The sequence below is a fragment of the Talpa occidentalis genome, unplaced genomic scaffold (assembly GCF_014898055.3).
Source record: "Talpa occidentalis isolate TD23 unplaced genomic scaffold, MPIMG_talOcc4v2.1 talOcc4.13, whole genome shotgun sequence".
NCBI lineage: Eukaryota > Metazoa > Chordata > Mammalia > Eulipotyphla > Talpidae > Talpa > Talpa occidentalis.
In genome coordinates, this window is record NW_023601322.1 from 96776203 (window position 1) to 96804041 (window position 27839).

At 39.6% G+C, this 27839-nt stretch overlaps 1 protein-coding gene across 1 annotated transcript in view; it reads left to right on the forward strand.

Moving 5' to 3' along the window:
- COL25A1 (collagen type XXV alpha 1 chain) overlaps positions 1 to 27839 on the forward strand; it is a 358553-nt gene that overhangs the window by 196316 nt on the left and 134398 nt on the right. The window contains exon 5 of the mRNA XM_054694567.1: positions 11394 to 11411. Coding sequence (XP_054550542.1) covers positions 11394 to 11411 — 18 coding nt within the window. The remainder of the gene's footprint in view (positions 1 to 11393; positions 11412 to 27839) is intronic.

Genomic DNA, 27839 nt, shown 5'->3' on the forward strand with positions numbered 1-27839 from the left:
AGATTTTCAAGCTTCTTTTAAACCATAACCCAAAGTAGTCAAATGTTTGGCTTTATTCACATGAATATGAAGTCTAGCAATATGAATAGGTTGTGTATTTAAAACTAGTTTCTTGTCTAACATCTAAACTGTACCTGTATGATATACTAAAAGTCCCAGTGTGGAATAATAAATTACAATATTTGCCATTTTACAGGCTTTTATTTTCCTCCTAACAAATTTAGAAATGATACACCTGTAGGAATTGACAAGGTATTAAGTCTTCAGTCAGAAAACCTTGTAGCTCAGACCTTTCTGCTAAGTAGAAACAAATATGTTAAAGGAAGCATCCTTTTCTGAGTTTTTTATCTTCAAACCATGGAAAATTTCACAGTGCATGAAACACAAAAATGGTAGAGTTTTAGTTGGTGGGAACCCCAGAACTTGAGTCTCCAAGATTTCTGTTCATTTTTAAAATAATGAATGAATAATGATTGGATAATGGAGCCCAGTCAGGAATTTAAGACATTGTCACTGACAGAGAATTATTCTGCAGTGATGAAAATGGACAGATGAATAATGGCAAACAGTATGTTCTATCTAAATTAATTTATTTCTAAGGGAATATCTTTTTAATGTTCCATATTTTAAAAAGTTCAATTCATCAAAGTCCTCATATCACATCTGTTACAAAGATTTGTCTCTTGCTAAACTATAGCCAACTAATTTTCCAGAAATGACATTTTTCACAGTTTATTGTGCTCTCATCATCATGGCATAAACCACATCAAAGGTCTTGCTCCAGCCGAATTAATCCTGTGATTTTGGTTCTGGAGGTTGTGGTTTCTTAAGAGAAATAAGAACCTTTAGTTGGAGAGGTCTTGAAGGTTTTGATCAACCATAAATATTTACCTTTTTGATTTTTAAATACATGTGTGGTTAAGACATAGAAAATCCCATGAAAGTAACCTTTTGCCTATTTTAAAGTAATAGTATCTTTTGATTGAGTTAAAACACAGAATTTTGTTAATTTTCATTGTTTATGTTTTACTTTAATTTAAATCAAAATGGAATAGACAAAGTTTGGGGATCTACTATTGATTGAATTAAAATATTTGAAAATAGTATTATTTATAAGCTTTGCTATTTACAAACCATTGCTCTTCTAGATTTAAATCTTATTTAGATAAGGTTAGTATTTGTGTAAGTGAAAAAGAGAAATTTGTTATGGAATGACATAACAATGAATGATAAGTATCTTTGTTGTAAAGACTATTACTGCAAAAACTAGTTAACTTTTTCACAAAGGTAGAAGAAAATGACACGACACTGTTGTTCAATGGCTCTCATATGTCTCATTAAACATTGCCTACGATGGGCTGTCCATGAAAGGGGGATGTTGAAAAGAAGTTAGGAACTTGGGAAATAAGCAGGGTAAGACTGTTCTCTGAGATCACAAAGCAGAGAGTTTTCAAATTTATTATTTCCTTCCAAAAATTGGAAAATCTGAATTGTGATTTGGTTAAGTTGCGGACCCTCTTTCTTCTGACTGGGGCTGCCTTTTTGCTGCTCTCCCTGCAATCCCGACCTGACTGTACAAATAAGGGAAACGGATTCCATAGTCCTGCAGATGGTCCACGTGGGACACACACAGGCACTAAAGGAACCCGGAACTGCCCTCGCCTGCCCTCTGACATCGTGAAAAATCCTCCCTCCACTTAATGACAGAACCAGGTCCCCCGACTTCCTGTGTGAATAAGGGCCGGACTGCATGAGGCCCGTGTCCTAGTTCATGCTTCACACACCTATAGATTCCGTGTGTGTGCGCGCACGTGTGTGTGCATGTGCGTGAACTGAACTGAAACTTCTCCCTGAACTCTCAATGAGAAAAAATAAATGGGTGAGGTTTGCAGTTTGTCAAACACTTTGAAAAGATGGCTTTAGCAGACATTATTTCTGGAATTTTGCACTAGCTTTCTACCCCTTGCGGAAGGACCTGGTCGGGTAGGCTAATTTACTTTAGGTGCACCAATTATCAATACAAACGTCTACCTTGGCCTACTTCCTTTCATTTATACAATTTCAAGGATGGCAGGTCAGGCTTGCTGCAGGCGGGACAGAGAGCCATTGAGCCTGGGTTTATTCTCTCCCCAGCAGGCAGGGCGCTTGCTGCAGCTACAGCCATAAGCACTGTCTATTATCCCTGGGAGGTGGTTATTTAGAATCATTCAGAGAGATCCTGCCGAGCTCCTCAATAGGGGTAATTTAGCCAGTGGCTCTCAAAATGCTAAGTTAATTCGCTTCTCAAGTGAGATCTTTTATCTTGTAGAAGAAATGAAATGTACTTGGTATATCCTTGAAGATCACATCACAGTAGCCAGTGTAGTTCCAGCACCTATAACTATTTTACGTTATCTGCATCTGTAAAGATCAAATGTTACCTGTTAAGGTAAAGTGGTTTCCTTTTCAATACCATCCATTTGGTTGCAGTGAGAACTTTCACTAGTTTTTGTCATTTCAACTTTTGTTAAAAGGTCTTTTGATGATGTGGGAGGTAAAAGGCCCCACGGTATGGGAATCCATAGGTTGATTGAGTGAAACATTAATACTCTCGCTACCACGTCCACAGCCAAGTTCGTTAGTCTCTGATGCCCAGAGTATTCCCATTCCCTGGCACCCCCACCTGACCACTCCCTTAGCTGCTCTGGTCAAACCCTGCAGTCCTGGCTGGCTCCTATTTATTAATTAATTAATTTGTTTTAATCATGCTGCACATTCAATCCATCTGCAAATCATGCACCAATTTCTTCCCAGTATTTACAGGATCCAAACTCTTTTTTTTTTCTCCTCCACCTCAACCCTGTGGGTCCTTCCCTTCACTTATCTACGACTTGGGTTACTATCGAAGTCCAGCTTCTCTCCAAATCCTTACTCTCTTACTCCCCTTTTCCCCCAATGAACTTTATCTTTTTGAAATATAATTCAGATTTTATCATTTCTCTGCTCATGACCGCCTACCCCATTGGTTTCTGTTCCTCCCCCCCCAAATCAAAGCCAAGTTCTCATTTGGACTTTGAGGTCCTCCTCTATCCCCCCATCTCTATGCCTCACTCTCTACCCAGTCCTGCAGTTACCCCCAGACACTCTCTTCCTCCTACACCCCATCTCTGCCTGTAGGACATTCCAGCTATTTCTTTTTTCCTGTCTATTCAGAGTCTTTCCTTGACTGCCCTATAAGATAGCTCCTCCTCTTTCTAGCTTCCTTACCCTCATTATTTTTCTTAGCCGTTATCACTACCCCCACATTATTTACAGACCGCAATATTCCCGCAGCCCATCGCCTGAAGAGTAGCTGCAGAGACTTTGCTCTATTTGCCATAATCCCATTATCTGAAGAATCCAGGTACACGTCACAAATATTCGTTGATAAATAAACAATCCACCTTACTCACCCTGTTCCCACCCCATGCCCAGCAGACAGACACCTCCTTCAGAGTTTCCTGACACTTGGGGCATGAAGTACTTCCATTGTATACTCTCTTCATCCAAAGGTATCAATCCACACGTCTCCTGTTCTTAGGCAAAATATCGCCTCTCACCTTATTCTTCCTCTCTGACACCTTTTTCTTTTGTGTTCTCTTACATTCTGATTTTGCTCTACAAGCCATTTCTTTTTCTCTCAACTAACAGTTTTCTGTTCATGAACATTTAAAAATCCTACCCACCTTAGTGTAAAAAAAAGAAAACAAAAAAACTTTCTTCAATCTTATGTTCCTTGAAGCTACTTTCCTATTTCTCCTCTTCACTCAGTTCCTCAAAAAAATATTCTCTCCTGAGGTTGGCAAATAATGGACTTATTCCGACTCTTCCCCTCTGTAGATGTTGCTGATTAACCCCAGGGTCCTTTCCCAAAGTCTAGAACCCTCCTTCAAAAGCTCTCAAAGAGTTTATTCCAAACAGCCATTGACATTCACCCAGACTTGGTACTTCATGGTATCTGTTCTCCATCCACGGAGCTTTTTCTTGTCTTAATTTCCTTACCTTACTGCTAAACCAATTATAATAAAGATTCTGATTTCTGGCTAGTTAAATGCAGTGGACTATGCAGTCATTTCAGCCTCTCTTTTTACAGTCCTCTCCAATCTTGCCTTCTGTAATTCTGGTCTGTTCTTGCTTTTAATTCTTTTTCTCCTCAGTTCCCTTTTGAGGACATTCTTCCTTTCCTGTCCCTGAGATGATTGTGTTTTACTACCCAGGAATTTTTAATCTGGGTGGATGATTTACTAGAGATTCCAGGAATGGAGTTAAAAGGGGGTGTGTGTGTGTGTGTGTGTGTGTGTGTGTGTGTGTGTGTGTAGGTACACGTATACACGCGCAGTTTTCAGTATTCCAAGTGTGGAAATTTCTAATGAGAGCAGCTACAGCTTTTATCCAATTCAAAAGAGTTGAGATCAATCTGCCTTTTACTTCCCGTGAGCATGACCACCCAGGTCCATGACCTCAGCCACTGCCATAATGCACGGGAAAGCATGAAAGCATTCAGGTGGACAAACCCATGTTCCTATTTCAGTTTCCTCTTTTAGAATCTGTGAGTCTGGTGACATTACCTTACCTCTCTGAAACTCGTCTTGTTCAACTACTGAATGGTGGAAATGCCCCTAATTGGCAGGGTTATTGTATCAGGTATACAATTTGTAAAGCGGTCTGTGTCTTTTGTCAGTAGGCAAGAATTCTATTGTAGTCCCAAACATCTTGGTCCCTAAAGCACATCGTCAGCTTGCAGAGAAGTACCTCCCCAACATTGAAATAGGTTTCCAGTTTTAGGGTACTGCCATATTGTAGCAATAATTCACTCTGCATGCAAATATTTATTAACACAAAACATCTAGGATAGACAGCTGCAAAGAGCAGGCAGCTTCAATTTCTACATGATATTTAGAAAATTGGAATTGGGCACTTATATGAATTTAATCAAATTGAGAGATGTTTATAAATTGGCTTCCAGTATTAATCTGGAGCAATCAAAATAGCACATTTTTGAAGATGTTAATAAACATGGCAGAAGCCAATTATTCATTATATACAATGTAATAAAATTGACAGTGCAGTAAAAATTGCTTTTGCATTCTTCAAAAGCATGTGTTTCTAAATTGGTGGAGGTTAAACAGGTGTTTCTTCTCAGATGTAGTCTGTATGTTTAGTGAATCCTGTAAAACAGTTTGTAAAATTCATCATTTATTTATACCTTGATAGCCATGGTAAAAATCTTGGATAAGTATTATGTTTTAGAAGGTTTTGATACATATTTACAGCCAAAAGCATAACTTCTTTAAATGGCTAGATGAAATAATAAATCTAAATACCTAAACCCAAATATTTTAGTTTGCAAAATTGTAAAGATTCCAACAAACCCTGCCTAGCAGGGGCCCTCGGTCACATTACAACGCATAAAGGCTTCGCTTCCAAACCTTCCTGCCCTGTTCTCTACTCCTTCTCTACTCCTAAAAGAGCTGTGGTGCAGACACAGGCAGGGAATTCAAAGCCTTGACTTCACTGAATTTTGGGGAATAGTTGTTAGAATTTTGCAATATTCTTCCAAATAATTAATAACACCCTGCATTGGGGGAATATTAGAAACTAAGATTCAAAATAACTAGCCTATAATAGAGCTTTGAGTGAATGAATCTTACATAGAAAAACATGTAACAGCATAATTTAGGTTCTGCTTAAAAGTTTTCTGCAATGAACTAAGTATCATGTGATAAATATTTTTATAATATGCCCCTAGTAAAATTTTGAGAAGGAACAGAAGCTAAAGAAAATTTCTATAGGCAGGAAGAATTACCCATAGTTCTATCACACAGAGAAAAACCAAGTGTCACCTGCTTCCTCTTTCTCCTCACTCCCTTCTCTGTGTCTCTTCCTTCTCTTCATATCATAGATTTACAAATACCTGCCTGATTAAATGCACTGTAGCCACATGTAAAGTTAGGTTCAAGAAAATGTGTAATTATATCTTATATACTATAGGAAGAGATAAAGTTTATAATTGGTATAACACTTCATTTTCAGTGTTGTAGCATAAGGAAATAATCAGGATATAGTCAAATATTTATATCGAAACATGTAAACTTAATTTATAATAGTAAAAATCCAAGTCAACCTCAATAAAATATTAGACATCCAATACATTTTAATGTCAAATAATATATAAATAAGTCTTTATTTTTCTTTTGTTCTGTTTGTTTTTAATGACAAAAATTCACTTTTCTTATGTTTCCATTATGAACATTTAGTCATAAGAAAGAAAAGATACATGGTAGTGCAATAGAAAAAATAATTATGCCTTTTTATTATTGTGGAACCAACGTGTTCATCTGCTTAAATATGACTAAATCTTTAAATATGCTTTCCTATTTATTTATGGAAGACAAACATCATGGAAGAAATCTTTTAAGTTTCGAATCAGCTTTTATTTTCTTTACATTGAACCCAACCAAGTTATCTCCATATTTGTTCTTACCCTGTCTCTCAAATTTAATATATATATCTCCACCAGGACTGAGACTATAACTATTTATTTTCCTCCAGTACAGAATAGGACTTTCCTTCCCGGAATTAATCCCACTAAGGATTTTAAGTATTTATCAAAAGAAAACTTTAAATTGAAATTCTCTTATCTAATAGTAGTCACTGTGGCTAAGGTAAGCGTTATTCATCTCTACCCAGTGGGGTAGCACAATTGCAATGTAAATGATGAATAATATTTATTCCAGTCAAGCGTGGAAGCATCTTTGTGAGCATGAGCTGCCTACAGACCTTGAGAGATTGAACTGGCAGACTTGGCAAAGCCATTTTTTAATTAATACACATAATCCATAATGCTTTATTTCTTCAATTACTTTTCTCTGTAGTATATCATTTACGTATTAATCTATTTTTAAAAGTAATCATCACTTTCTATCTAAATTTAAATTTGTTGGGTGATGGGTGGTATTGGATAGATAACATACTTTACATTACCACACCAGATTTGTATAGCATTTCATAATTATTGGATATGAGACTTGCTCAGACTAAGGGGGGATTTTTCGTAAGGATGGCATCTCTCACTTTTGTTCTGTGGTACGTGTGTGCAGGAGTCTGAATCCTCTGAAGCCCCCGCAGTCTCCCTGCCTTAGTTCCATCTCTTATCTGAATAGGATGCCACTGAGTGGGAAGACTTGTCTTGGGCATGCATATACTTATTCTGCAGTGAACAGAAGCAAGGGAACCCTGTCTGGAATATTAGATTGAAAAGCCACAGTTGGATGAAATGACCCTGTCACGTAAGAATACTAAACTGCTAAAGATGCTCGAAAAAATATTGCCAACTATCTTTGGACAGTTCAAATAGTCTCACTGTGAAGCATCTCAGCAGATGTTCCTGCAGTGCTCTCTAATGGCGCTGGGATACTGGGACTTTGAGGTGAGCAAACTCAGAGTGTATATTATTGAGAGTGTAATAGTGAGAGGTCCACTTCCTGGGGTGCAAGCTGCACGGACACATGTTCTGGGTCAGACTTCGAGTCTTGAGAGGGAAGGGACACTTGAGCTGGTTCTGGGGTAAGATTCCTTGTGGCTCTCCAAGCCTCCTGCCTCTTAGGATGTCACATGGTAGCTCTCATCTTGTTCTAGGGCTTTCCCTGGGTGTCTGTTTCAGGGACTCTTTTCTCCTGAAAAGGAAAATAAACTAGACATCTGAGCATGTGGATTTGAGGAGTTTCAAGTGAGAATGAAGTTGCTGTCATCTTCTTTTAACACAGGGTTCCAAAATAGAAAACACTGAAGTTATTATTTTGAAATACTTTTCTTTGCATTCAAAAAAAAAAAGGAAAGAAATCTGAATCTGAGGACATTAAAAGTGTTAGGCAGGTTGGATTTCTGACAGTGTGTGTGTAAGGCACTGAAATCATGTCTTGCCCACGGCACAGGAACAGAGGTAGCTCTTATTAGGCTTGCAGGGACAATGCTGATATATCCTCCAGTTTTTCTAAATTAAAGTGTCTTCATTTAAAGTTTATTACAGTGAAGATCTGCTTGGCTCTGTTATTCCCATCAGAATTTCAAAATAAGAAAGTTGTGTTTTAAAAGGACACATTTTGTGTGGTGTGTTAATGGAAAAACAGTCTCTGTCCCTCAGCAAAAGGAGTGATGAAGATTTACCATCCATAAAAAAGCATCATGGAGAGAAACAAATTGCCTCACTCAGAAATGAAATGACTTTGTCGATGTTGAGAAGAGTGTTTGCACTTTCTGGCACCCGTAATTGTGATAACAGCCTAAGGCAGGATGGTTAACATGGGTCTTTAATTGCCTCAAGTCACACCACACACCCTGGTGCTATGTCATCTCATTTATCATGATACATTGTGGTTTTCTTGCCTCAGGAATACTTCAACTGGCTTTGAACACGTTCCTGTCAAACATCAGCTACCGGCTGATTGTTTTCCACCACACTGTTCTGATTACCACTTTTTAAAGTCGGCTCCTCCTGCTGTTTCTCTTTCTTCACAGGGGTGCCTGGCTGCCCCGAGGGCACTGCATTGAGCTGTTGATGTGAGGGAAATCAGCCACTGGGGCAAAGAGCTTTCTTCATCTTTGCGCATATGTTCAACTGCAGCATTTCTGTGATTTCACCTCTTCCCTTCCCTTGATTATATTCGATTTGGATTTTTATCCATAGAAACCTTTTGGCAATTTGTTGGGGGGAAAGAAAATTCTTTCTAGGAATTTCATCTTTAGAAATTCCACTTCAGTTGATTTTGTGACCCTTAGCCGTGATTTATAACTACTCACTCTGAGTGTATTTTAGAAAACAGAAAGAAATTAGCTTTTACACTGGATTACTAATTATGTTCACTCTTTTGTGAATTAGGAGAGAGAGATCTCCACTTAGGAGTGGAAATACTTGCGTTTCTAAATGAGCAATGTAGATGCAACGAAAGGAAATTCTGAGACTTTTCTTTTGACAATTTGTCTGTGATGAAGTCTTCAGCTCCTTACTTCAGCCTCTGTCCACCTTCTGGTAGGCTCTGTGACCCCCCAAAACCTTCCTCTGATCACATCCCTCAGTTGGTCAGCTGGCTCTGTGAAGCTAAGACTCCAGTTAGATTGTTATCCTACAGGTATGTTAGGTGTCTGCCAGTGGATCATTTCATTTGGCACATTGAGTGAGAAGGTATAGCATAGCATGCTATCTAGCATGGTATAGCATGTTGTGTCAACCATGTTCTAGGGAGAGTTACCAAATGTGCCATCATTGTTCTGGGCAGTCTTTCTTCCAACCCACTTCCATCTCTCTGTTTCAGTTCCCCCCCACACACACACACCCCTCTGAGATTCATATCACATGGTAGGGCAATCTGCATTCCTTGATTCCATAGGCTCTCTAATGCCTATGTATAAGTCAACTTTTTAATTTTACCATTGCTTACTAGTTATTCTCACTATTGCTAACATAAATCTATAGCGCACTGTGTATTTGTATATAATAACATATAAATGTATGCCTGTATTCTGCTAAAATGGTTTGTTCAGTATGATGGAAGAAATGCCACATTTTAAAGATAGGAGATGTCCATTGTTTGTGGAGCAGCCATAAGAATCAAAGAGCCTCAGCGATACAGCTAAATACATGGTTTTGAGGAAATATAATCAGAAATTTGTTTTTTATTTTAGTCCTACAGTTTTGAGTTTGCAGCACATGTATAAGAGATGCCATGCATTCTGAGGTCCTGTAAGAGACGTGTCTTCACATCTCTGAGTTTGCATTAGTTCAGAACTTCACTAAGACCCGAAATTTAAAACATTGAAAGAGGGAGGGAGAGAGAACAAGTGACAGGCAGTTTGTCATGTAATTTCTTTCATTACATGAATCTCAAAAAGTCCCTATTGTCATGTCGGTGGAGAACCCTGCCTTTGGAGCTTCTTCATGTTGGTGCTTCCTAAGAAGCTTTGGGAAACTGATCTCTATGCCAGTCCCAGTAATGGGCTGGGCGCCTGCTGGTCCTTGGCTTGTGCTGGGGGCAGAGATGTGCACTGTGGTGTCTGGGAAGTTTAGAGCACCCTCTTCGCTTCTAGGATACTCTGGTAGGTCTGCCTAGAGCTGCAGGTTTAAACTTCTGGGTGAAAGGTGGAATGGCCTGGTAGAAAATTTGTGAGTTCAGATTATGTTTTTTCCACCTAGAAACTGAATTTTTGCTTAATTCTATGAACCTTGGCTACTTGATTTGTAAAATCCTATAAGGAATACATGGAGTAGCCTACCCCATAGTGCCTGGTACACAGTAAGGGATGAATCAAAGCCATTCTCCTTCTCCCTCTGCACCACTGAAGAAGGCAGGAGGGCTGGCAGCCTCCACAGTAACCTGCTTCGGCTTCCCTTCCTGGTTTGATTAGATAAAACTTGGCCAATCACATTTTCAGACAAAGCTCATGAAGATCATCTGCTCTGTTCCTGGGAGTTAGTGAACAAGGACCTGGTGAAATTCCAAAGTTGGGGAGGAACTCAGAGGAAGTCTTCTCTAGAATGTGATTAGCTCCAGGCTTTTCTGAATGATATCCAGAGAACTGTGGTTGACACAGTGAGATTGTATGTTATTAACTGATTTTTTAAAGATTCCCTCACTCTGAACTTTTTCTTTAATTTCATTTTACACAAAACCCTATTGGAGGTTTTAATAAGGCAAGTGAGCTTGTTTTAGTGAGAAGCACTTATATCATGTGACTTTGACATTTTTATCAGTTTAAACACTAAGAAGGGACATTCAAAATGAATGGCAAGAGATTACCTGTCTATTGTCCGTGTGAGCCCTTACAATGCATTTTATTTGAGCCAATAGTCTCACATCTTTTAAAATATCCTTAAGTCAGATTATGCAAAGTAAAAGATGTGTTTTTTAAAAGTTGACTTTAAGTTTAAGGAAACAATGAGAAATTCAAAGACTCGGTGAGTTCTAAAACAAAAATATCTGCCTCTTTTTTCTTAACTCTGTCCCATCTTTGAACATGTAGCCACAGTGATAGAATGTGCTAGAAGGTTCTTCTTTTAAGTATCCCATTCACTATGATATGTGAGGCAGCTCACCTTTGTCTTCTCCAGTTTTATTCTGGAGCAAAGTAAATCCCTTGAGTGACAAATAACAGACCATAATATCAGAATTTTAGAGAAAGAAGATAAAGTAAAAATAGTAAGCTGTTGTAGAATGTTTTTGAGTAAAATATGTCAGTAGTTACATATTATCCTCTTCAAAGTTACTTTGTAAAAACCTCAGAACTAATTTTAATCTTGGTAGTAAAAGTATTATCTTAAAAAATAACTTTGTAATGATTTTCATTTTCTCTCTCTCTCTTTTTTTTTCCCCCAATTTCAGGGTCAGCCTGGTCCTCAGGTAAGTGAACTCTTTGCTAATAAATTCATTCCAATTTAGAATTTTCCAGTGTGTACATTTTTCTGCAGCTCTTTTCAAAGGATACTAAAAAAATAAACCCAGTGATCATAACACCACAGAGAAGACCAAATATTTCCCAGGAGCAAAGCTGGGGGGCCTCTTCGGGGTGGAGTGAGAGGCACATCAGCTGTTGGGCCAGATGGCAGGTTTAGCAACGTGCTATCATATACAGCAGAACTCTTAACTGCTCTGACCCAGTGCCGCAGGACTTTAATATGAGATAACAGGAGTAGAAGCTGAAGTGAACTGGTTTGCATTAGGTACTTATTCATCCTGTTCTAATAACCCTGTTGCAAATCCACATTGACTCTGAGCCTATACACTGTGATCTGACCAGCTACTTTTGATTCATTGTAGACAGATAGTGAATTCATACTGCCTTTTCCATATAAACCAACTGCTGAAGACATGATTTACAATTAGATGTGAATGCAGTCAGCAGAAATTCTTTTGAACCCTATGTGATATTGAAGAAAAGGGAGGAATATGTATAAAGATGAAAGTTCAAAGAAGAAAGTTGTCAGAGACATGAGTCAGGAATAAACAAGCTCCCTATCAATACTTACTGTAATTTGTAGGAAACTATAGAGAAGGAAATGAGATTATTAATCTTTTCCTACAACACCATAATCCCTGTAAATACTAGAATTATTTCAGTCCCCCTATGTCTCTGACCCATCAGCATCAGAATTCTATTTCTGTCCTGTTTGTTTCATAAATTGATTATCATCATGTTTTTGTTAGTTGTTATATTAAATGAACTTTTGTTAGTTAATATAACAGTTAAATGAACTGTCTATTGTGAGCTAATTCTCATATTGATGGGCCATAACAATATAGTTTACAGTTTTCACATGTACTGCGTCTAAGGATTATAATGAAAAAAGCAAAAAGAACCATGTGATTCAGCAGGACAATTCTTTTCACACTATTTTTTTTTTCATGAGAAAGTCTGACCTTTAATTCACTTATATTCATATCAGAGAACACAGTCATTACGTGGGATTTTTGTTCCTGTATTCTAAGTTGGCTCAAGATAATTAATTATTGGAGGGGGAAAAAAATCTTACCAAGGAAAGTTGTGGCTTGTTCTCTAAATTTGAGCCTACTCCATTGAATGGGATGGAGACAAAGAAAAAGGTCCTTGGCATGCTTTATTTTACTTTATGCTTCCAACAGCCTGGAAGATATATATGTGTGTGTGTGTGTGTGTGTGTGTGTATGTATACATATATATAAATCATATATCTTATATATCACACACACATATATATAATGTATCCTTTCTGATCACATCTAGATTTGATGTATGTGATATGATACACATGATCAGAGGAATAAATGATTTGCCAGAGATGAAATGAGGGGTAGTGTCAAGTCTGTCTCTAAAATCTTCAGACTCCACAGCACTCAGAAGAAGGCAAAACACCAGATGATGAGAGAACTTGAGTGCTGGTTTTGAGAGGAGATTATAACCTTTAACATATTTTAAGTCATTTTGGCCTACCCCAAAGCAGCCGTTAAGATAAGAATTGGGGCATTAAATAGTATATTGGGACATGATCCAAGAAGCCTTGGGAGGGAGTGGGAAATGACAGGAAAGGCAAGAAAACCAGAACATGAATGCATCAATGAGCAGGTGACTGCTGTGGAGAACTGGGGCTCCATCACTTTAAGGAACCGATGAGAGACTACATAGAACTTGCCTCAGAATTGCCCCACCCAGGGGTAGGAAAGTTGACGTGTTTATCCACTCATTTCCTTTCTTCATTGTTGAGACTGACCCAGGGTGTTAACTCCCTGGCATTTCTGGACTGCCCCAGAAGGTCTGGCACACTCCAGCTGCTGCAGGAATGCAGGAAGCCGTGGGGACACATGGGCCCAGCGTTCTAGCAGTGTCTTAGAGGAGGAGGGGTATGGGTGGGCACCCCCATCTGCTCCAGCTCCCAAGGGCAACTGCCCAGTAGATAAAACAAAGTGGACATGCAGATATGGCTATAAGGACTTGGGAAGTTGGACATGAAGACGGCATTAAAGCACATTGGTAAATGAGATGTTACAGAGACTAAGTGGGCAAGGGAAAAGATGGTCATACGAATTCTTTTTTTTTTAAAGATTTATTTATTTATACAAGCACTGGGTACGGTCGGAAGCGTGGGAGGGTAAGAAAATTCACCAGAGCCAGAGTGGGGAACAGAACAGGCAGACTGACAAAATACTCTGCTGAGGGGAGCAGCAGGCGGCAGGAGAGGTCTGCGTGCCATGTGGGACCCTCGCCGGCGGCTGGGGATCGAACCGACGTTGCAGAGGCTGCGGGCAGTTTTGCAGCCCGGCGCGAAACCGCTGCACCACCAGTGGAGGCCCGGTCGTGAGAATTGTTGAGTATACTGCCACAGTTACCCTACGCAAGATGGTGAACCAGCTCAGAAAGCCAAGAATGCCAGACCCAGGGCATGCAGATCACTGTAGCTAAGACTTGAAAATACATCGAGGTTTTTCTGAATACCTTCATGTCACCTGTAGTGTTTAATGTGGTTCTTCAGAAAAGCAAATTGATCTAAGTGGCTACATCGGAAAATTTTTCTGGCAAGGGTAGGGCTGGCATTTTCAGATGGAGACCTGCTTTGGTTCCCCTTCATTCTGTGTTTAGTGGACACTCCAGTCACATAGTCAGTTTGGTCAAAATGCCTTCCTTACGTCACAGCAAAAGGACAGCTGTGGCTTCAGGAAGGAGAAGTATGAGAGGAAAGTGAAGCTGAGAGGTATCCTTGCATTGTCTTCCCATTGCACAAAGAACCAGCAGTTTGCTAGCTTTGTCTGCAAGGAAAAGCATAACCTACCTTTTATGTCTACTTCATTGTCAGAATATTTTTCCAAAGGAACTTCCATCTTTAGACTTTAAATCGTTCTTAAAGTTTTTCACTTCAGACTTGATCGTTAACTTTGCTCGCAGATTTTTATATATTATAAAAGAATTTTATGTAGAGGCCCTACGCATCTGTATTTTCCATTTTCCCTATTACTTCTTGTAATATATTACTTTCTCAATGCATCATCTGCTCTTGGGAAATTTCTTTTGCAAAAAGTATACCATAAGTAAGCCTTTTGAATGCCAAGAACAAATTTCATCTATCTAAATATATGACAACTTAGAAATGATCTCTGGTAGCAGATACAATTATCATGATTCTGCAACTACAATATTTTATGTAACTATATCTTACATTACCACCACCAGGAATCCACTTTTTCCTTGAGTAAATTTATATAAACTACATACATTAAATCTGTTTAATATAGGACTACAAGGTACATTATCTGAAAAAGCAAGCAATGTATGATTAAAGCCTAAATTAGGAACTTTTATGGGTTTTAAAATGGTTTAAAGGGTATTTTTATTTGATCAAATGTCCATTAAAATTTCTATGTTCTGTTATTTGGCTCACTAACAATGATCTTATTCACTTAAAAGTGTATTTATAGTAAGAGGAACTTACAATTTGGGGGTTATGTCTTTTTCCTTCAGTTTGTTTTTTTTGGGGGTGGGGCACTTTAAACAGTATCCACTTTTTTTCTCAAAATGTCAACTTTTACAATTTCTCTGATTTTATGAGATTCTGAGCTAAATCCCTTCCTAATGTATTTTTTGCTTACACACATGTATGTATAAAATTCAAGATGACTAATTTAACTACATCAATCCAGGCTGTTCCTTCCCCAGCCCTGGCTCCTTAGCACACTTAATGGTGGTGAGAGGGAAGTGTGAACATTGCAGAACTTTCTCTTTACCTTCTCCCCACCCCCATCTCCTTTTGCAACTACTTAAGGGAGGGAAAGGGGAGAAAGCTTTCTTCGAACAAGTTCTCTTACCTGGTTCTCAATCCCATATTTCCCACCATCTGTGAATCATAGCCATGTCCCCCAGAGACCCCTTTTAGCTCATCTACCTGCTCCACTGGAAAATCTCCACTCCCTCTTACTGGGTAGTGTGTGGATGTTAACTCTAGATGGATTTTTTCTTAAGTCAGCAATATTACCAAAAATGGTTGGTTTGTTGTTCAAGATTTTGGGGATATATTAGGAATATGCTTTTATGGATTAGGCTGAAAAAAATCATATTTATGATTCCTCTGGGAAGATATGTCTGCCCCCTCCCCCCAAAAAAAGAGCTGCACATGTTTAAGTTTATTCAAAGATTGGGACAGAATTTTAATTAGCATCTTGTCCAAATGTTTATGTCTGAGCATTTTAAGTTGAACATCCCCACAAATCTTATTTACAGTATGATAACAGTGGAAGGAGCAAAACTCTTCCTTAGAGAGCAAAATGCTCAATTCAGCTTCTTCAATAGCACATTTGTCTAGTGAGGACTTCCAGATTAATAAGGTTTTATTTTACAGACTGGTAGCAAGAAAGGAAACTGCTGCTCTAGGAGTTGTTCCAATCATCTTTTAAGTTAAAGACAGTGCAGATGATCTTAGCTTAGATTGTCAAAAAATGGCAAAGACTGGATAGCCAAGTGGCGGTGAACCCTATTACAGTGATAGTATGAAACCGAATATGAAAATAGACCTTAGGGAAAAGAGAGTCTTTGCATTTTCCTCGGTGAGTGAGAAAAGGGTTCTTGATAAGGGAAATGAGATGGTCAAAGGGTATTGGGAAGAAAAAAGGCAATTCTAGTATAGTGGTGGTGAAGGGGGGAAAGCAGAGAGATGAATGGAGATGATGTTGCTGTGGATACATCCTATCAAAGGAAATCAAATTCTCGGCGGGAAAGGACATGCAAGTCAATAATGTCGCGGAGACTTAAGAAAAATGGTTGGCTGAAAAGAGAAAAGCTGACAAGAGACAACAGGTAATAAGTAAGGGCAGAAAGGCTATTAGAAAATAGACAAATGAGCACCTGTATTTCAAAGTAGAGATCAAGAGAATTATTTGTGGGGAGGTGTACCTGGAGCAAAAATAATATATCGAAATGAAAGTCACCCTAGCATTTGTTCACTAATTCATAGGGACATAATCTAATTCAATAACTTGGCCCAGGTGGATTTAGCCCGTACAGTGTAGAAGCCAGTGATACCATGTGAAGTGGTGGTGATCGAGAGTCTGTTCCTGCAAGAGTTCTTTCAGTATTAATTCAGTGTGGAATGTCTGTTCACTCTGCACACCCACTATGTGCAGGCTGACTCTGACTCCACCTGTATCCGCACCTCTGGAAATTCCTTGGGAATTTAGGAATGAGGCTTTGTTGTTTTTTAAAATTCACTTTGTATTGCAATACCATTGATGTACGTGGTTGTTAGTGTTTTAGGAGCATAGGATCTCCCCCCTCAGGTGTGTTCGCCAGAGCACACCCCCATCGAAGCACCTGTGATCCTTCCCCAAAGTCCACGGAGGCATGAGGCTGTGAAGGGCGTCTTTCTCCAACCATGCAGGTGACGCGGCATCAGTGCAGTTGCTCTCAGTCCTGGATTCAGTCTGGGTTCTTGTCTCTGGTTGTCCTCCCACAGCCTGTGCTCCTGTTCTGGTACTTACATTGTTTCTCAGCAACCCACACCAGCATTCCTCTCTACTTCACTTCTGCACCCCAGGTCCTCTTGTGCTTTCCTCTCTACCACCAGCTGTCAAGGTCTGGGCTCATTTTCCGCACACCCACCAGAGGCAGACTGGACAGCAGTGCGCTCCAGCTCACAGCCTACCTGGCACAACTCCACTTTCCACTTCATTTCATCCTTACCCACCATTGTCATTCTGCACTTGATGAGAACACCCTATTGCATGGCAGGTTTTTGCTGCAAGGAACACAAGTCAGAATGTGAACCCTTAGCTCCTTCCTGTGTGTGCAGCAGAGACACCGAGGGTGGAGGATGAGTGTGGCATCCCTCACTATGCTGTGTCTCTGCCAGAGGCAAGGCTCCCTCGTGACACTGAGGATGTCACTCTTCTCACCCCAAAACTTTGAGTCTCAGTATGTACCATTCGTAGCGCAGTGAAACCTGCTTCTGTGCCTGGCATTCAAAGCCTGTCTTTCTAGCCCTCTCCCACTCGTTTTTCACTAATTTCTCTTTGTGACATCAAACCATGTGCTTTTTTCTCTTCAAATCTGTTTTTCCTCTTTTTTTTCAGAACTCCTTCCCTCCTAACCCGAAGATATGCTCAGTGGCCACACATCCAATGATGATGAGCTTGGTCCCAACTCTCCCTTACCTGAATACAATTTTTTTCTTCCTTGTGCTGAATGCACACAGCACTTTGTACAGACAAGGAGGCCAGGCAGACCCTAAGTCTTGCACTCAGAGCGCTATGATCTTGGACAAGTGACTTGGTCACTGAGTTCACTTTTGTCCATCTGTGAATCAGAGAAGATAATGTCTTAACTCAACAAGTGGTGTGACTCATGATAAGATACTGTGTGTGTGACTAATAGCTTGACCCCCAGTATGATGGTCGCCACACATTTATTGCATTCTGCCTTTTCCTATTTGCAGCATAGTTATTTATGAACATCTTTTCTGTCTTTCTCACTGGCTTTTAGGTGGTCTTTGAGAGCTGGATCTGTGATCTTTCATCTCTAGAATCCTACATGGCGTGCGTGCGCGCGCGCGCACACACACACACACACGATTTACTTTCTTGCACATAGAAGTTCAACAAGTATTATTGAGTTGTGAAGGGCAGATACCAAGAGTTAAAGAAAAGGAAACACTAAGGGAGAGGGAAAACTCTCTTCCTAATTTTATTTTTTTTTATTTTTTTAAAGATTTATTTTTATTTATATAAGAACTGGGGTACAGGCCAGAGATGCAGGGAGTGAGAGGATTCACTGGAGACAGAGCGGGGAGCAGAATATGCAGACTGACTAAAATACACTGCTGAGGGGAGCAACAGGGAGACAGGAGAGGTCTGATGCGCCATATCGGTATCTCCCTGGCCGGCAGTGATGCACTGCAGAAGCTGCAGACAGCTTCACAGCGCTGCCCTCAACCCGCTGCACCACTGGGGAGGCCCCTTTTCCTAATTCTAAATGCCCAATAAGTAAGCTCATATATGGTCAGTCATGCTTTTGAAACAAGATTGTGAGGTTTCTAAGCACTTGGCCAAGCTTTTATCCCTTTTAATATTTGGACACTTTTGTTTCCTCTCATAGTAGTAGTTTATTTGTACTAATATTTAATCCTTGGTGAAAATAAACAGTATTAACCCAGGCTCACACTGATGCTATTTTGTTTTGTAACAGTTTCTTTGCAGAAACCATTCTTTGTTGAAGCTTTGGCTTTGATTTTAATTAGTCATCCATAGTGTCATGGAATGACTCTATGTTTTAGCAATAATATCTGCCCACTATGGATAACTTACTACAAACCATAGAGATGAATTATTTAAAAAATTCTGAAGGATTCTATCTTGTAGGTTTTATAAAGATATATCATCATCCTTTTATTTTTTATTTTTTTGATGCCAAATAATTTCATCAGCACCTTCAGTGGAAGATAAGGAAGTAGAGGAGCTATTGTATGAGGTGAAAGTGACCCCTTCCATACAGGGTGTATCTTTTTCATAAGAGTTTTAGCATTTAAAAACCCTCCAATAACTCCCTTTTGGAGTTGCATGTGAACATAAAGGAGCTATAATTCCCTTAGGAATTCGGACTACTAAAGTGGTGTGTGTGTTGTAATTCTGCATTACTCAGTGAGAAAAAAATGCAAGAGAAAACCACAAGCAAATACCATCAGACAACTGCATAGGGAGGCGTGTGGCTTCCATTTGTAGATTTTCAGATGCGCTTGAAAAGAAGTTGAAGCTGCCACTTTGTCTTTTATCCCAAATTCCTTTTTGCTTTGTTGTTGTTGTTGTTGTTGTTCTGACATTGTCATGGTCATTTCACAACGTTTTACTAAAATGTATAAAAACCAAATTGCGTGTGCCTTGAAGGAATTATTCTTGCATAAAATAATATATTTGGGGGCAGTATTTAACTTTCTCTTCATATGTTTCTAATTATATACTAAGCTCCTTCTAACCTAACACTTTAGCAATTCCCATATTTCATGTTTGTGTTCCAGTCCAGTCTTTTTCAGATCCATAGAGTCTGGCTTGGGGGTAGGGAGTGGATATTTACATTCTCCAAGAAATTTGGAAAGCATGCGTCGGTGTGTGTGATGGCGTGCATGTGGTGTGTGCACGTGTGTGTGCAGAGATAGAACTGTCATATTAAACTAGTAATGTACTCTATCCTGAGTAAATCATGTTAGACTTGATGAAGTACCATCATTCCCTATTATTTATACATTATGTGTGGTTATATGATTGAGAGAATGATTACACAAGTCTTAACGTTTTAGTCTGTGTTGTATTAAGTAAATGGCTAGAATGATATGGAAGATTCCATTGTACTCCAAATAGCTTATATCTTTAAGAGGACACAGAGGAAAAACTGTTTGTTTGTTTTTCTGTAAGCCATATTTCTTTATTTTAACATGGTCATTTGTGGATTGAAATGGTATAACATCATCTCAAAGTTTAATTTTAACTTAGAATTCTTTCCACTGACATGAATTAAAGAATTTCTCTTGCCAATTTCATACTTTGTTTTCTATCAAATATGGTTCTCTTAATTTTGTGTAAATAAAGGTGAACAGCACAATTCATTGTTTCACAAATAATTAAGTTAACCTGACACTGATTTGCATATGTGGACACTGTTATTCCCAGTTCTTAATCATTCCTATATTTCCATTTCTTTATACACTGTTGATATGCAGAAAACATACAATAGATTCTTATTGGATAATGTTAAAAATTAATGATTTGGATTGGATAATTTTATTTTTTTGATGGTATAAATGTTGAAACAAACTGTTCTTGGCAGTTTGTTTTAAAATCAGCATGTGCAATATCTTGAGTGGGACTACAGAGATAGGACCTGAATTTAAGTCTACTTGTATGATATTGGCCACATTCTCTTTTTTCCTTCAGTGTTTTCTTTCCTTATTTTTTTAAGATTTTTTTATTTTTGCATAGAAGAACTGGGGTGTAGGCCAGAGGTGCATCAGGGGGAGAGGATTCACCAGAGACAGAGTAAGGAGTAGAACCGGCAGATCCACTGAAATACACTGCTAAGGGGAGTAGCTGGCAAGACAGGAGAGGTCTGCTGCGCCATGTGGGTTAGCTGCCTGGCCAGGCATTGAACTCAGGCCATATAGAGATAGCACTGAGACTTAGCCCCCAGGCCACCATGGAGGCCCCACCTTCAGTTATTTAAATGTGAATTAAGAATGGTTGAATTAAGGTAGTAAGTAAAAAGATAGTTCCAGAAATATTATATTCTATCATTTTTTTTGAAGAGGGCACATATAAACCTAAAATAACTACTGTTAAAGATTCTACTACAACCTAATGTGAGATTTTACACCTCAGGTTTATTTTCTTCAAACGGTTAGCATATTCAGTGCTAATTATTTAAATTCTTTGATAAGGTAGAATCTATCATAGTCATTCCTACTGAGTAAATTCTCTTTAATGGAAAATACATGAAGTTGAAGCAAATGAAATATGACAGTTTTTCAGTTGAGATCGTCAAAAAATACCATCAATTTTCATTTTGCATAGAGTAGTTACAGCACACCTTCCATGGAACCTCCTACCTGGCAGCCTGAGCTACGGGGAAAAAAATAAACATAGTCAAGTTTTGCAATTTTTTTTTTTAAAGATTGATTTATTTATACAAGCACTGGGTACAGTCAGAAGCGTGGGAGGGTGAGAGAATTCACCAGAGCCAGAGCGGGGAGCAGAGCAGGCGGAAGGACCGAAGTACATTGCTGAGGGGAGCAGCGGGTGGCAGGAGAGGTCTGTGGGCCATGTGGGACCCTCCTCTGGTGGCCGGGAAGCAGCCGGGGATTGAACCGGCGCTGCAGAAGCTGAGGGCAGCTTCACAACCCAGCGCTCAACTGCTGCGCCACCGGGGAGGCCCAAGTTTTGCATTTCTTAACAAACTTTTGCCCCTTGGAAAGTTCAACCCCACCAGTCACATCTGTGCAGGCTGTGCACTGGGCAAGACCACCCAGCCAGGGTGCAGGCATGGTTATAACTGCCCAGTGGGATCCCCAGCCTGGGGCTGCAAAGCCTCCTGACCTAATTCTTCCAGAGTCTCAATCTGGGCCAGCTTGACAGGGAGTGAACACATGCAATTTACTCATCGTGGTGGGTGAGAGCAGAATGAGCCTTCCAGGAGGAAACAAAGAGTGGGTATTGGGTGTGGTCCTGGAGGCTAGCCATGTCTGGGAGTGAGCTGCAGGTTGTGGCTGAAACAATGCAAAGGGGTGAACTGTCCAGGAGGAGTGTGCAGATGGGGAGAAGGAAGCTAGGGTGGAGGTACTGGGGGAGCTAGTTTGAAGGACATAAGAGGGTGAGAAGGAATCTTTCCTTTTCCAAGAAGGTGATGGGGAAAGCCCCCAAGACAGTGAAGACTCCAAGTTGGCCATACACAGAGTGTCAGTGACTTGACTGGCCTGGTGATTCCATGGTTTTAGGAGTGACTCGGTATTGAAAATCATAGGGAAAGAGAATAGACTACACTCTCTAAAAGTTTGGGGTCATAGGCAGGAGACAGCTGGAGCCAAAACTATCTGCCTGTATTTGAGATATGAGGAAAAAATCATCCATGGCATTGGGCTCATTTCAACTGCGAGACTGTGCAGAATGGTTTTTGTTCCTTTGCTGTGGGTCTTAGCTCTTTTGAACCGGAGTCCTGAATCTGTCGCTTCAGTATTCCTCATCAGCATTCATGGAAGCATGTTGGGCAGGCAACTGGCTGTGACTTTCTGATTATCACCAGACTATTCAGGGATATTAATTTTGGCCGTGGTGTTCTGGTAGAGGCCCCTGTTGGAAGAAATCTGCAAATATGTTTATCAGACACTTAGTTGTATAAGGTACAAGGATATATATTTGAACCAGATAGAAAAAGGGGAAAGGGAGAAAATGTTTATCGAAGACCATATGTTCTTTTAATTATTTCCTATAGCTCCCACCTGAGGTCATTATTGTTTATTCCACCTTACAGATGTGCAAACTGAGGCATAGAGGGGCCAGGCAACCCAGCAAAGATGCTAGTACATATGACAGCCTCCAAAGTCAGTGTTGTTACATTTCCCCGAGATCCACTCTGCCTTCTGGGGCTCTAATCATGTAGTAGGAAGTTTATCTTAGACACAGCAGGGTGAGCTAAGGTTTGCAAAAGAGACACAAATACTTTAGAAGTTCAAGAACAGGGGAAGAGGTCCAAAAGAGGTTCCAGTGAAGCTTAGGGAAGTCTCCAGCTGAGCTGTCAATGGTCGGTTATAATCAGAGAGGAGTAAGAGATGGGACTTGTACTGAGGACTAACATTCCCTTCAGAAACTCAACATTCTACTATGCTTTTATTCCCCCACTAGCTCTGTAGCTAAGGTTGCCAGGTAAGAGGTACCAAGAAAGGTGTGCTCTAATTATTCTAAAAGAGATGATAATGATTATGTATGTTCAGCAGAAAGAATGGCAGAAGCAAAGACACAGAGCATATCAGATGCAAGCAACAGCTGGAATCCAGGACCAGAGGATCCTCATGGGGGTGGGGGGGGGCGGGGGAAGCTGGGAAGAAGTTAAGAGCAGATAACAAAGGACTTTGACAAAGGTGGAAATGAATGCTTTATTTGGTAAGAATCTGAGGGTCTTCTAAAATAATTTTTTTAATTGTGTAACAACCTCTTTGAGAAATTTTCAAGCATACTGAAAAGGAAAAGAAAATAGTATCATCAATTTCCCTAGATTTACTCTCCAGTTTCAAGAATTATTGGTGCTAATCTTGGGTCATGAATTGCTTCCCTCATGTATTTTGTTTTGTTTTGTTGCTGATATATTTAAAAGCTAAAGCTAGATGTCTGTCTTTGTGTCTGCAAATGTGGAAATACGAACCCTTAATTGGGTGGAAGCTAGGGTGGAGGTACTGGGGGAGCTACTCTATAGAGAGTAGCTCTATAGAGAGTTTTTGGACATAACCATCATGTGCTATCAACCCTAATAAAATTAGCAGTCACTTCAGCATATCATCATACCCAGTCCATATGCAAATTCCCCAGTTGCCTCAAAAATGCTTCTTGTATAAATGGTATATTTGAATCAAGACTCAAAGCCCACACTTGGCAATTAATTGCTGTAACTCTTCTCTCTTACTGATAGTCATCCTCCTTCTCTTTTTACTTTTTCATGCCATCAGATTTTCTGGGATACCAACAGAGAATGCCTCACATTCTGGATTGGTGTAATGACTTCCTGATGATGCAATTAACTCGTTCCGCTATCTTCTATATTGTAAACTGCAAGGTCTATTTAGAGGTTTGATTAGAGTATTGAAAAGAGTCTCTTCTAAAGGTGAAGCATGCTTCCAAGTTCATCATATCAAGAGGCATGGAATGTTTGGTTGCCCACAGGTGAGGTGGTCACAGTTCCCATCCATTGTTCACTCGATGACCTTTGCGTCCATCAAGTGTCATTGCCTGTAGCAACTTTGTCACCGCGGATGGCAAAATGGTCCCTGGAATTGCTTTGGAGCTGAAGAATGATAGTTTTACAAGGTGCTTTAGGAAAAAAAATCATCTGACTATAGTATGTTTGCTGGGGCAGTGTGAGGGAAGACCAGGAGAGGCTTATGGACTATTCTTGCCATCCAGAAACACAGATGCTGGCAGCAAACATGGAGACTCAAAGAATAGCGTGGAAAATGAAATTCATCAGAGCTTGGTAATAGAGTCCATTTACTGATCAAGTATAACACCCAGCTTTTAGTGTTGGAAGGGCAGTGGTGGGTTTAATCAAATAAAAACAAGGGTCCTGATCGGTTTGCAGTAGAAATCCAGCAGTTTAATCTAATAATGTTGCATTGAGCTAATGATGGCATATCTCAGCTTTGACATCTGGTGAGCAGTTGGGAATGCAGCAGAGCAACTTGGAAAAAGAGTTGAGGACATAAGTCAGGTAATGGTTCAAGCCTTGAGGGTCTTTGTGATTGCTGATGAAGGGAGCAGAGTAAAAAGACAAAAGGTTCAGACACAAATTTGGGCAACTGACATTTATGGGCTTTGTCAGCCCTTCCTCCCCAAAACTTCGATTTATTTACTTTTGGTTTAATTTAGTCCGGGGTAACTCCTTTCTGGGGCCCCCAGTCCTGGCTCAGCAACTTCCCTTCCCGTAACAAGGCTTTCTTCTTCCTGATGGAAAGAAACACCCTCAAGAGCAATATGTGTTTCAACTCATGTTACTTTATTTCCCTGCAAACCAGACTATAAAAATATGACTTCTACTCTACTACCATCTTTATCTATCCTCAAATCCAATTTCCTTTCTTTCTAGGATCAATCTATTATTTCAGGACTTGGGCAGGAGAGAGTATGAAGACAGGCATTAACATGAAGGCACAGAGGTTAGGAAAGACAAGGTTCCTTCCCCTTGACATTAGGTGAGGGTTTGGAGACTGAGGGCAGGAATCCAGGGAATCAGAATATTGGAGAGACAAAAAGAACCTCAGCACATAGCAGGTCAGTAGGTGGAAATGCGTGGTATCCCATTCACTCCTCAGGGACATCAGGGTGAAGATACAGAAACATCTGGAGATAGAGAGCATGGGGGCAGTAGAAACTGACATTAGAAACTTTTTGATCCTTTTAGTTATCAGTTCAGAATGAGGGTGCCTGCACTTCTCATTTACATTGGCAGCTGGGGGGTCATAGACACATCCTGCAACGCAGGATTTGAATTCAAAATGTCATCGAACATTTTGTCTTTTCATTCCTTGTAAATATCTCCTTAGACTCCACTACATTCCCCTTGTCCCTGTGCTGTGCTCAGTTGCCCTCCACAAAACCTATATTGCTTTGTAAGATAGTACAAATGAAGCAAAGACTCAAGCCAGGCTTTCATAAGTAACCTGGGCAAATTTATACTGGGACAGTGCTTTAGGAAACGTGCTGAAATAGACAACTGTAAATTAACCCAAGGTTCAAATACAGATGTAGGTCAGAATTTATTTGAATTATACGGAGGACAGGAAGAGTATTGTAGGATAGCTTACACCCTTAGCAGTAAAATCACAAACACCATGGTGGGCATTTAGGAAGCAAGTTGATACTTTCTTTCGACAAATGGAATGTTTAGGATTCCAAGTCTTTCAACATGGAGTTCATTTTATTTGCCCTCTGAAAAATAAGTCAAAAAAACCCTTCAAAGTTAAAAAAGTTTTAGCGACCTCTTAAAACATTCACATGCAGGGTAAGATGCTAGAAAGAAGGGACCCTTTGGTTTTGATTGGCAGGAGCAGTAATTTGGCTGTATTTAATTTGTATTGTGTTAGAAAAGAAAGCCAGAGTGAGCTTCGCCAATTCCTGCTGTTTTATAAGCCCTTAACTCCATTGAGCTACATCAGTCTTGCTTTGGAGAGTCCTTTTCTAATGTTTGATTTTTAAAAAGTTCCTGCTAGTGCTAGACCTCACTAATTGTTTCCTGATGGCAGCTGCTTATGATTTAAGGCTGATCAAGACCACATATAGTCCTCTGTTTGGGGTTCAAACTAACATCACAAAAGAATTACAGTTTCGATCTCAGAAAACATCCACAAAATAATTGCTGTAAAAATTAGTTTGCAGTAAGTGGGTTTTCATAGCTTACATTTCTGTTTAGACCTAGCCCCCTTTCCTGCTTGGTCTCTTTTCATCTTGAATGCAAAATGAAAGGTGTAAAGTCTGAAGCTATAAATCTGTTTATAGCTATAATTCCCTCGGACAATTGGGCAGTTTGACACTATAATAAACACAGCTCTTCTGCGGCAATATTGAATCTGGTTCTTGTATCATTCTTAATATGTTGCTTCTTTGTACACAGTATCGTTGCATCCTTTCTTTTCCTGGTATTTCAGTTCACCAAGAATTTGTTGAACAGCTACTGTATGCTAGGTAAAACTAAGTAGTTCTAGGGTCTAAAGTTTTGTCTTGTTTAGTCATTAAACTAATGTGGTTAATATGATGATGAAGTGCTTGGCTTGGCTTCATTTGGTGATAGTTCCCGAGCATTGAGATAAATCACATTAAACCTTTGTAATCTCCAAATGTTTTCAACCATCTCTACCTACCACATGTCTCAACACATTGCCTGTTGATTTTAGAAAACCAGTATCTTACTTTACTTTACATCCTCAGGTCAAGTACCTGAAGAAGACATTTGAAGTTTACCATGATTAAAATATTTAACATATTGATTGTGCACTCAATAGTGTCTGCTGTCAGTAGATTGGGCTTCATTTATAATGCTCGTTTTAACCAAATGTTAAGCATTACTCCCTCCCCCCAGTTTTAAATTATTCCCTCCCATGTTATGGATGAAGAAACTGAGGCTCAAACAGGTTAATTTGTTGGCCAGATATTACACAAAGCATCACAACTATCATTTCAGTCTAAGTCTGTTTAACTCCAACATTTGATCTCCTAACCACCAAGATACTTATTTTAAAATATTTCCCCAAATTATACATTACTTTGTATATTTTTTCCTGAAGTATTTGCAAGAAAATGTTATACAAGGATATGCACATTGACTGATACTTATATATAGGAACTCCAATATTTTCACATGAGATTTTCCATTGAAAAGTTTAAAATGTATACATCATTAGCTGAAGTTATTTGCAAAATAGAAAATCTATGAAACAATGTGTATATGTATATTATGCTAATAAAATGAAAGACTATGTGTGAGTTCAAGATTGAGATACGTACTTGAAAGAATATATGTTCCCATTTCAGTGAGATTCAAAAGTAGAATAGACTTAGTCATGTGAAAATAGCTAGGGTCTCTATTTGTCAGGTAATCACTAGACTCCCCCAGTGTTGAGCCTGTTCATAATGTGATGTGCAGAGTTTCAGATACCTGGAAAAAAACAAGGCACCAAACTCAATTTCCACACAAACATGTGGTGTGAATATCTCTCATTAACACCACACACGAAGTGAATGAGGCAGTCTAATGGGGGAGGTAGAAGCCTTATGATGCATGGAATTGAAATTTCTCTGCTACTTGAACAAGAAGACCCCTAGAGACCCCGGCTTCCTCCTCCCATGAGACTGTGAGCAGCGATGGGGTCTGTGCAATTGCAGAGCAATGCACTTGAAACAAGCTGCTGAGCTGGTCCTCTGCTCCTAAGAGGGCCTGTGTGGTCGGCTCTCATTTCTGTAAGAGATGAAGGGGAGGATGGCTTTTAAAGTAAGCCTGTGCTCCGTTTCCATTTTAAAAGGCAGAGGAAAGGAAATAAAACTGTCCTTGATGAGTACACAGGAGGAAGGCTTCTG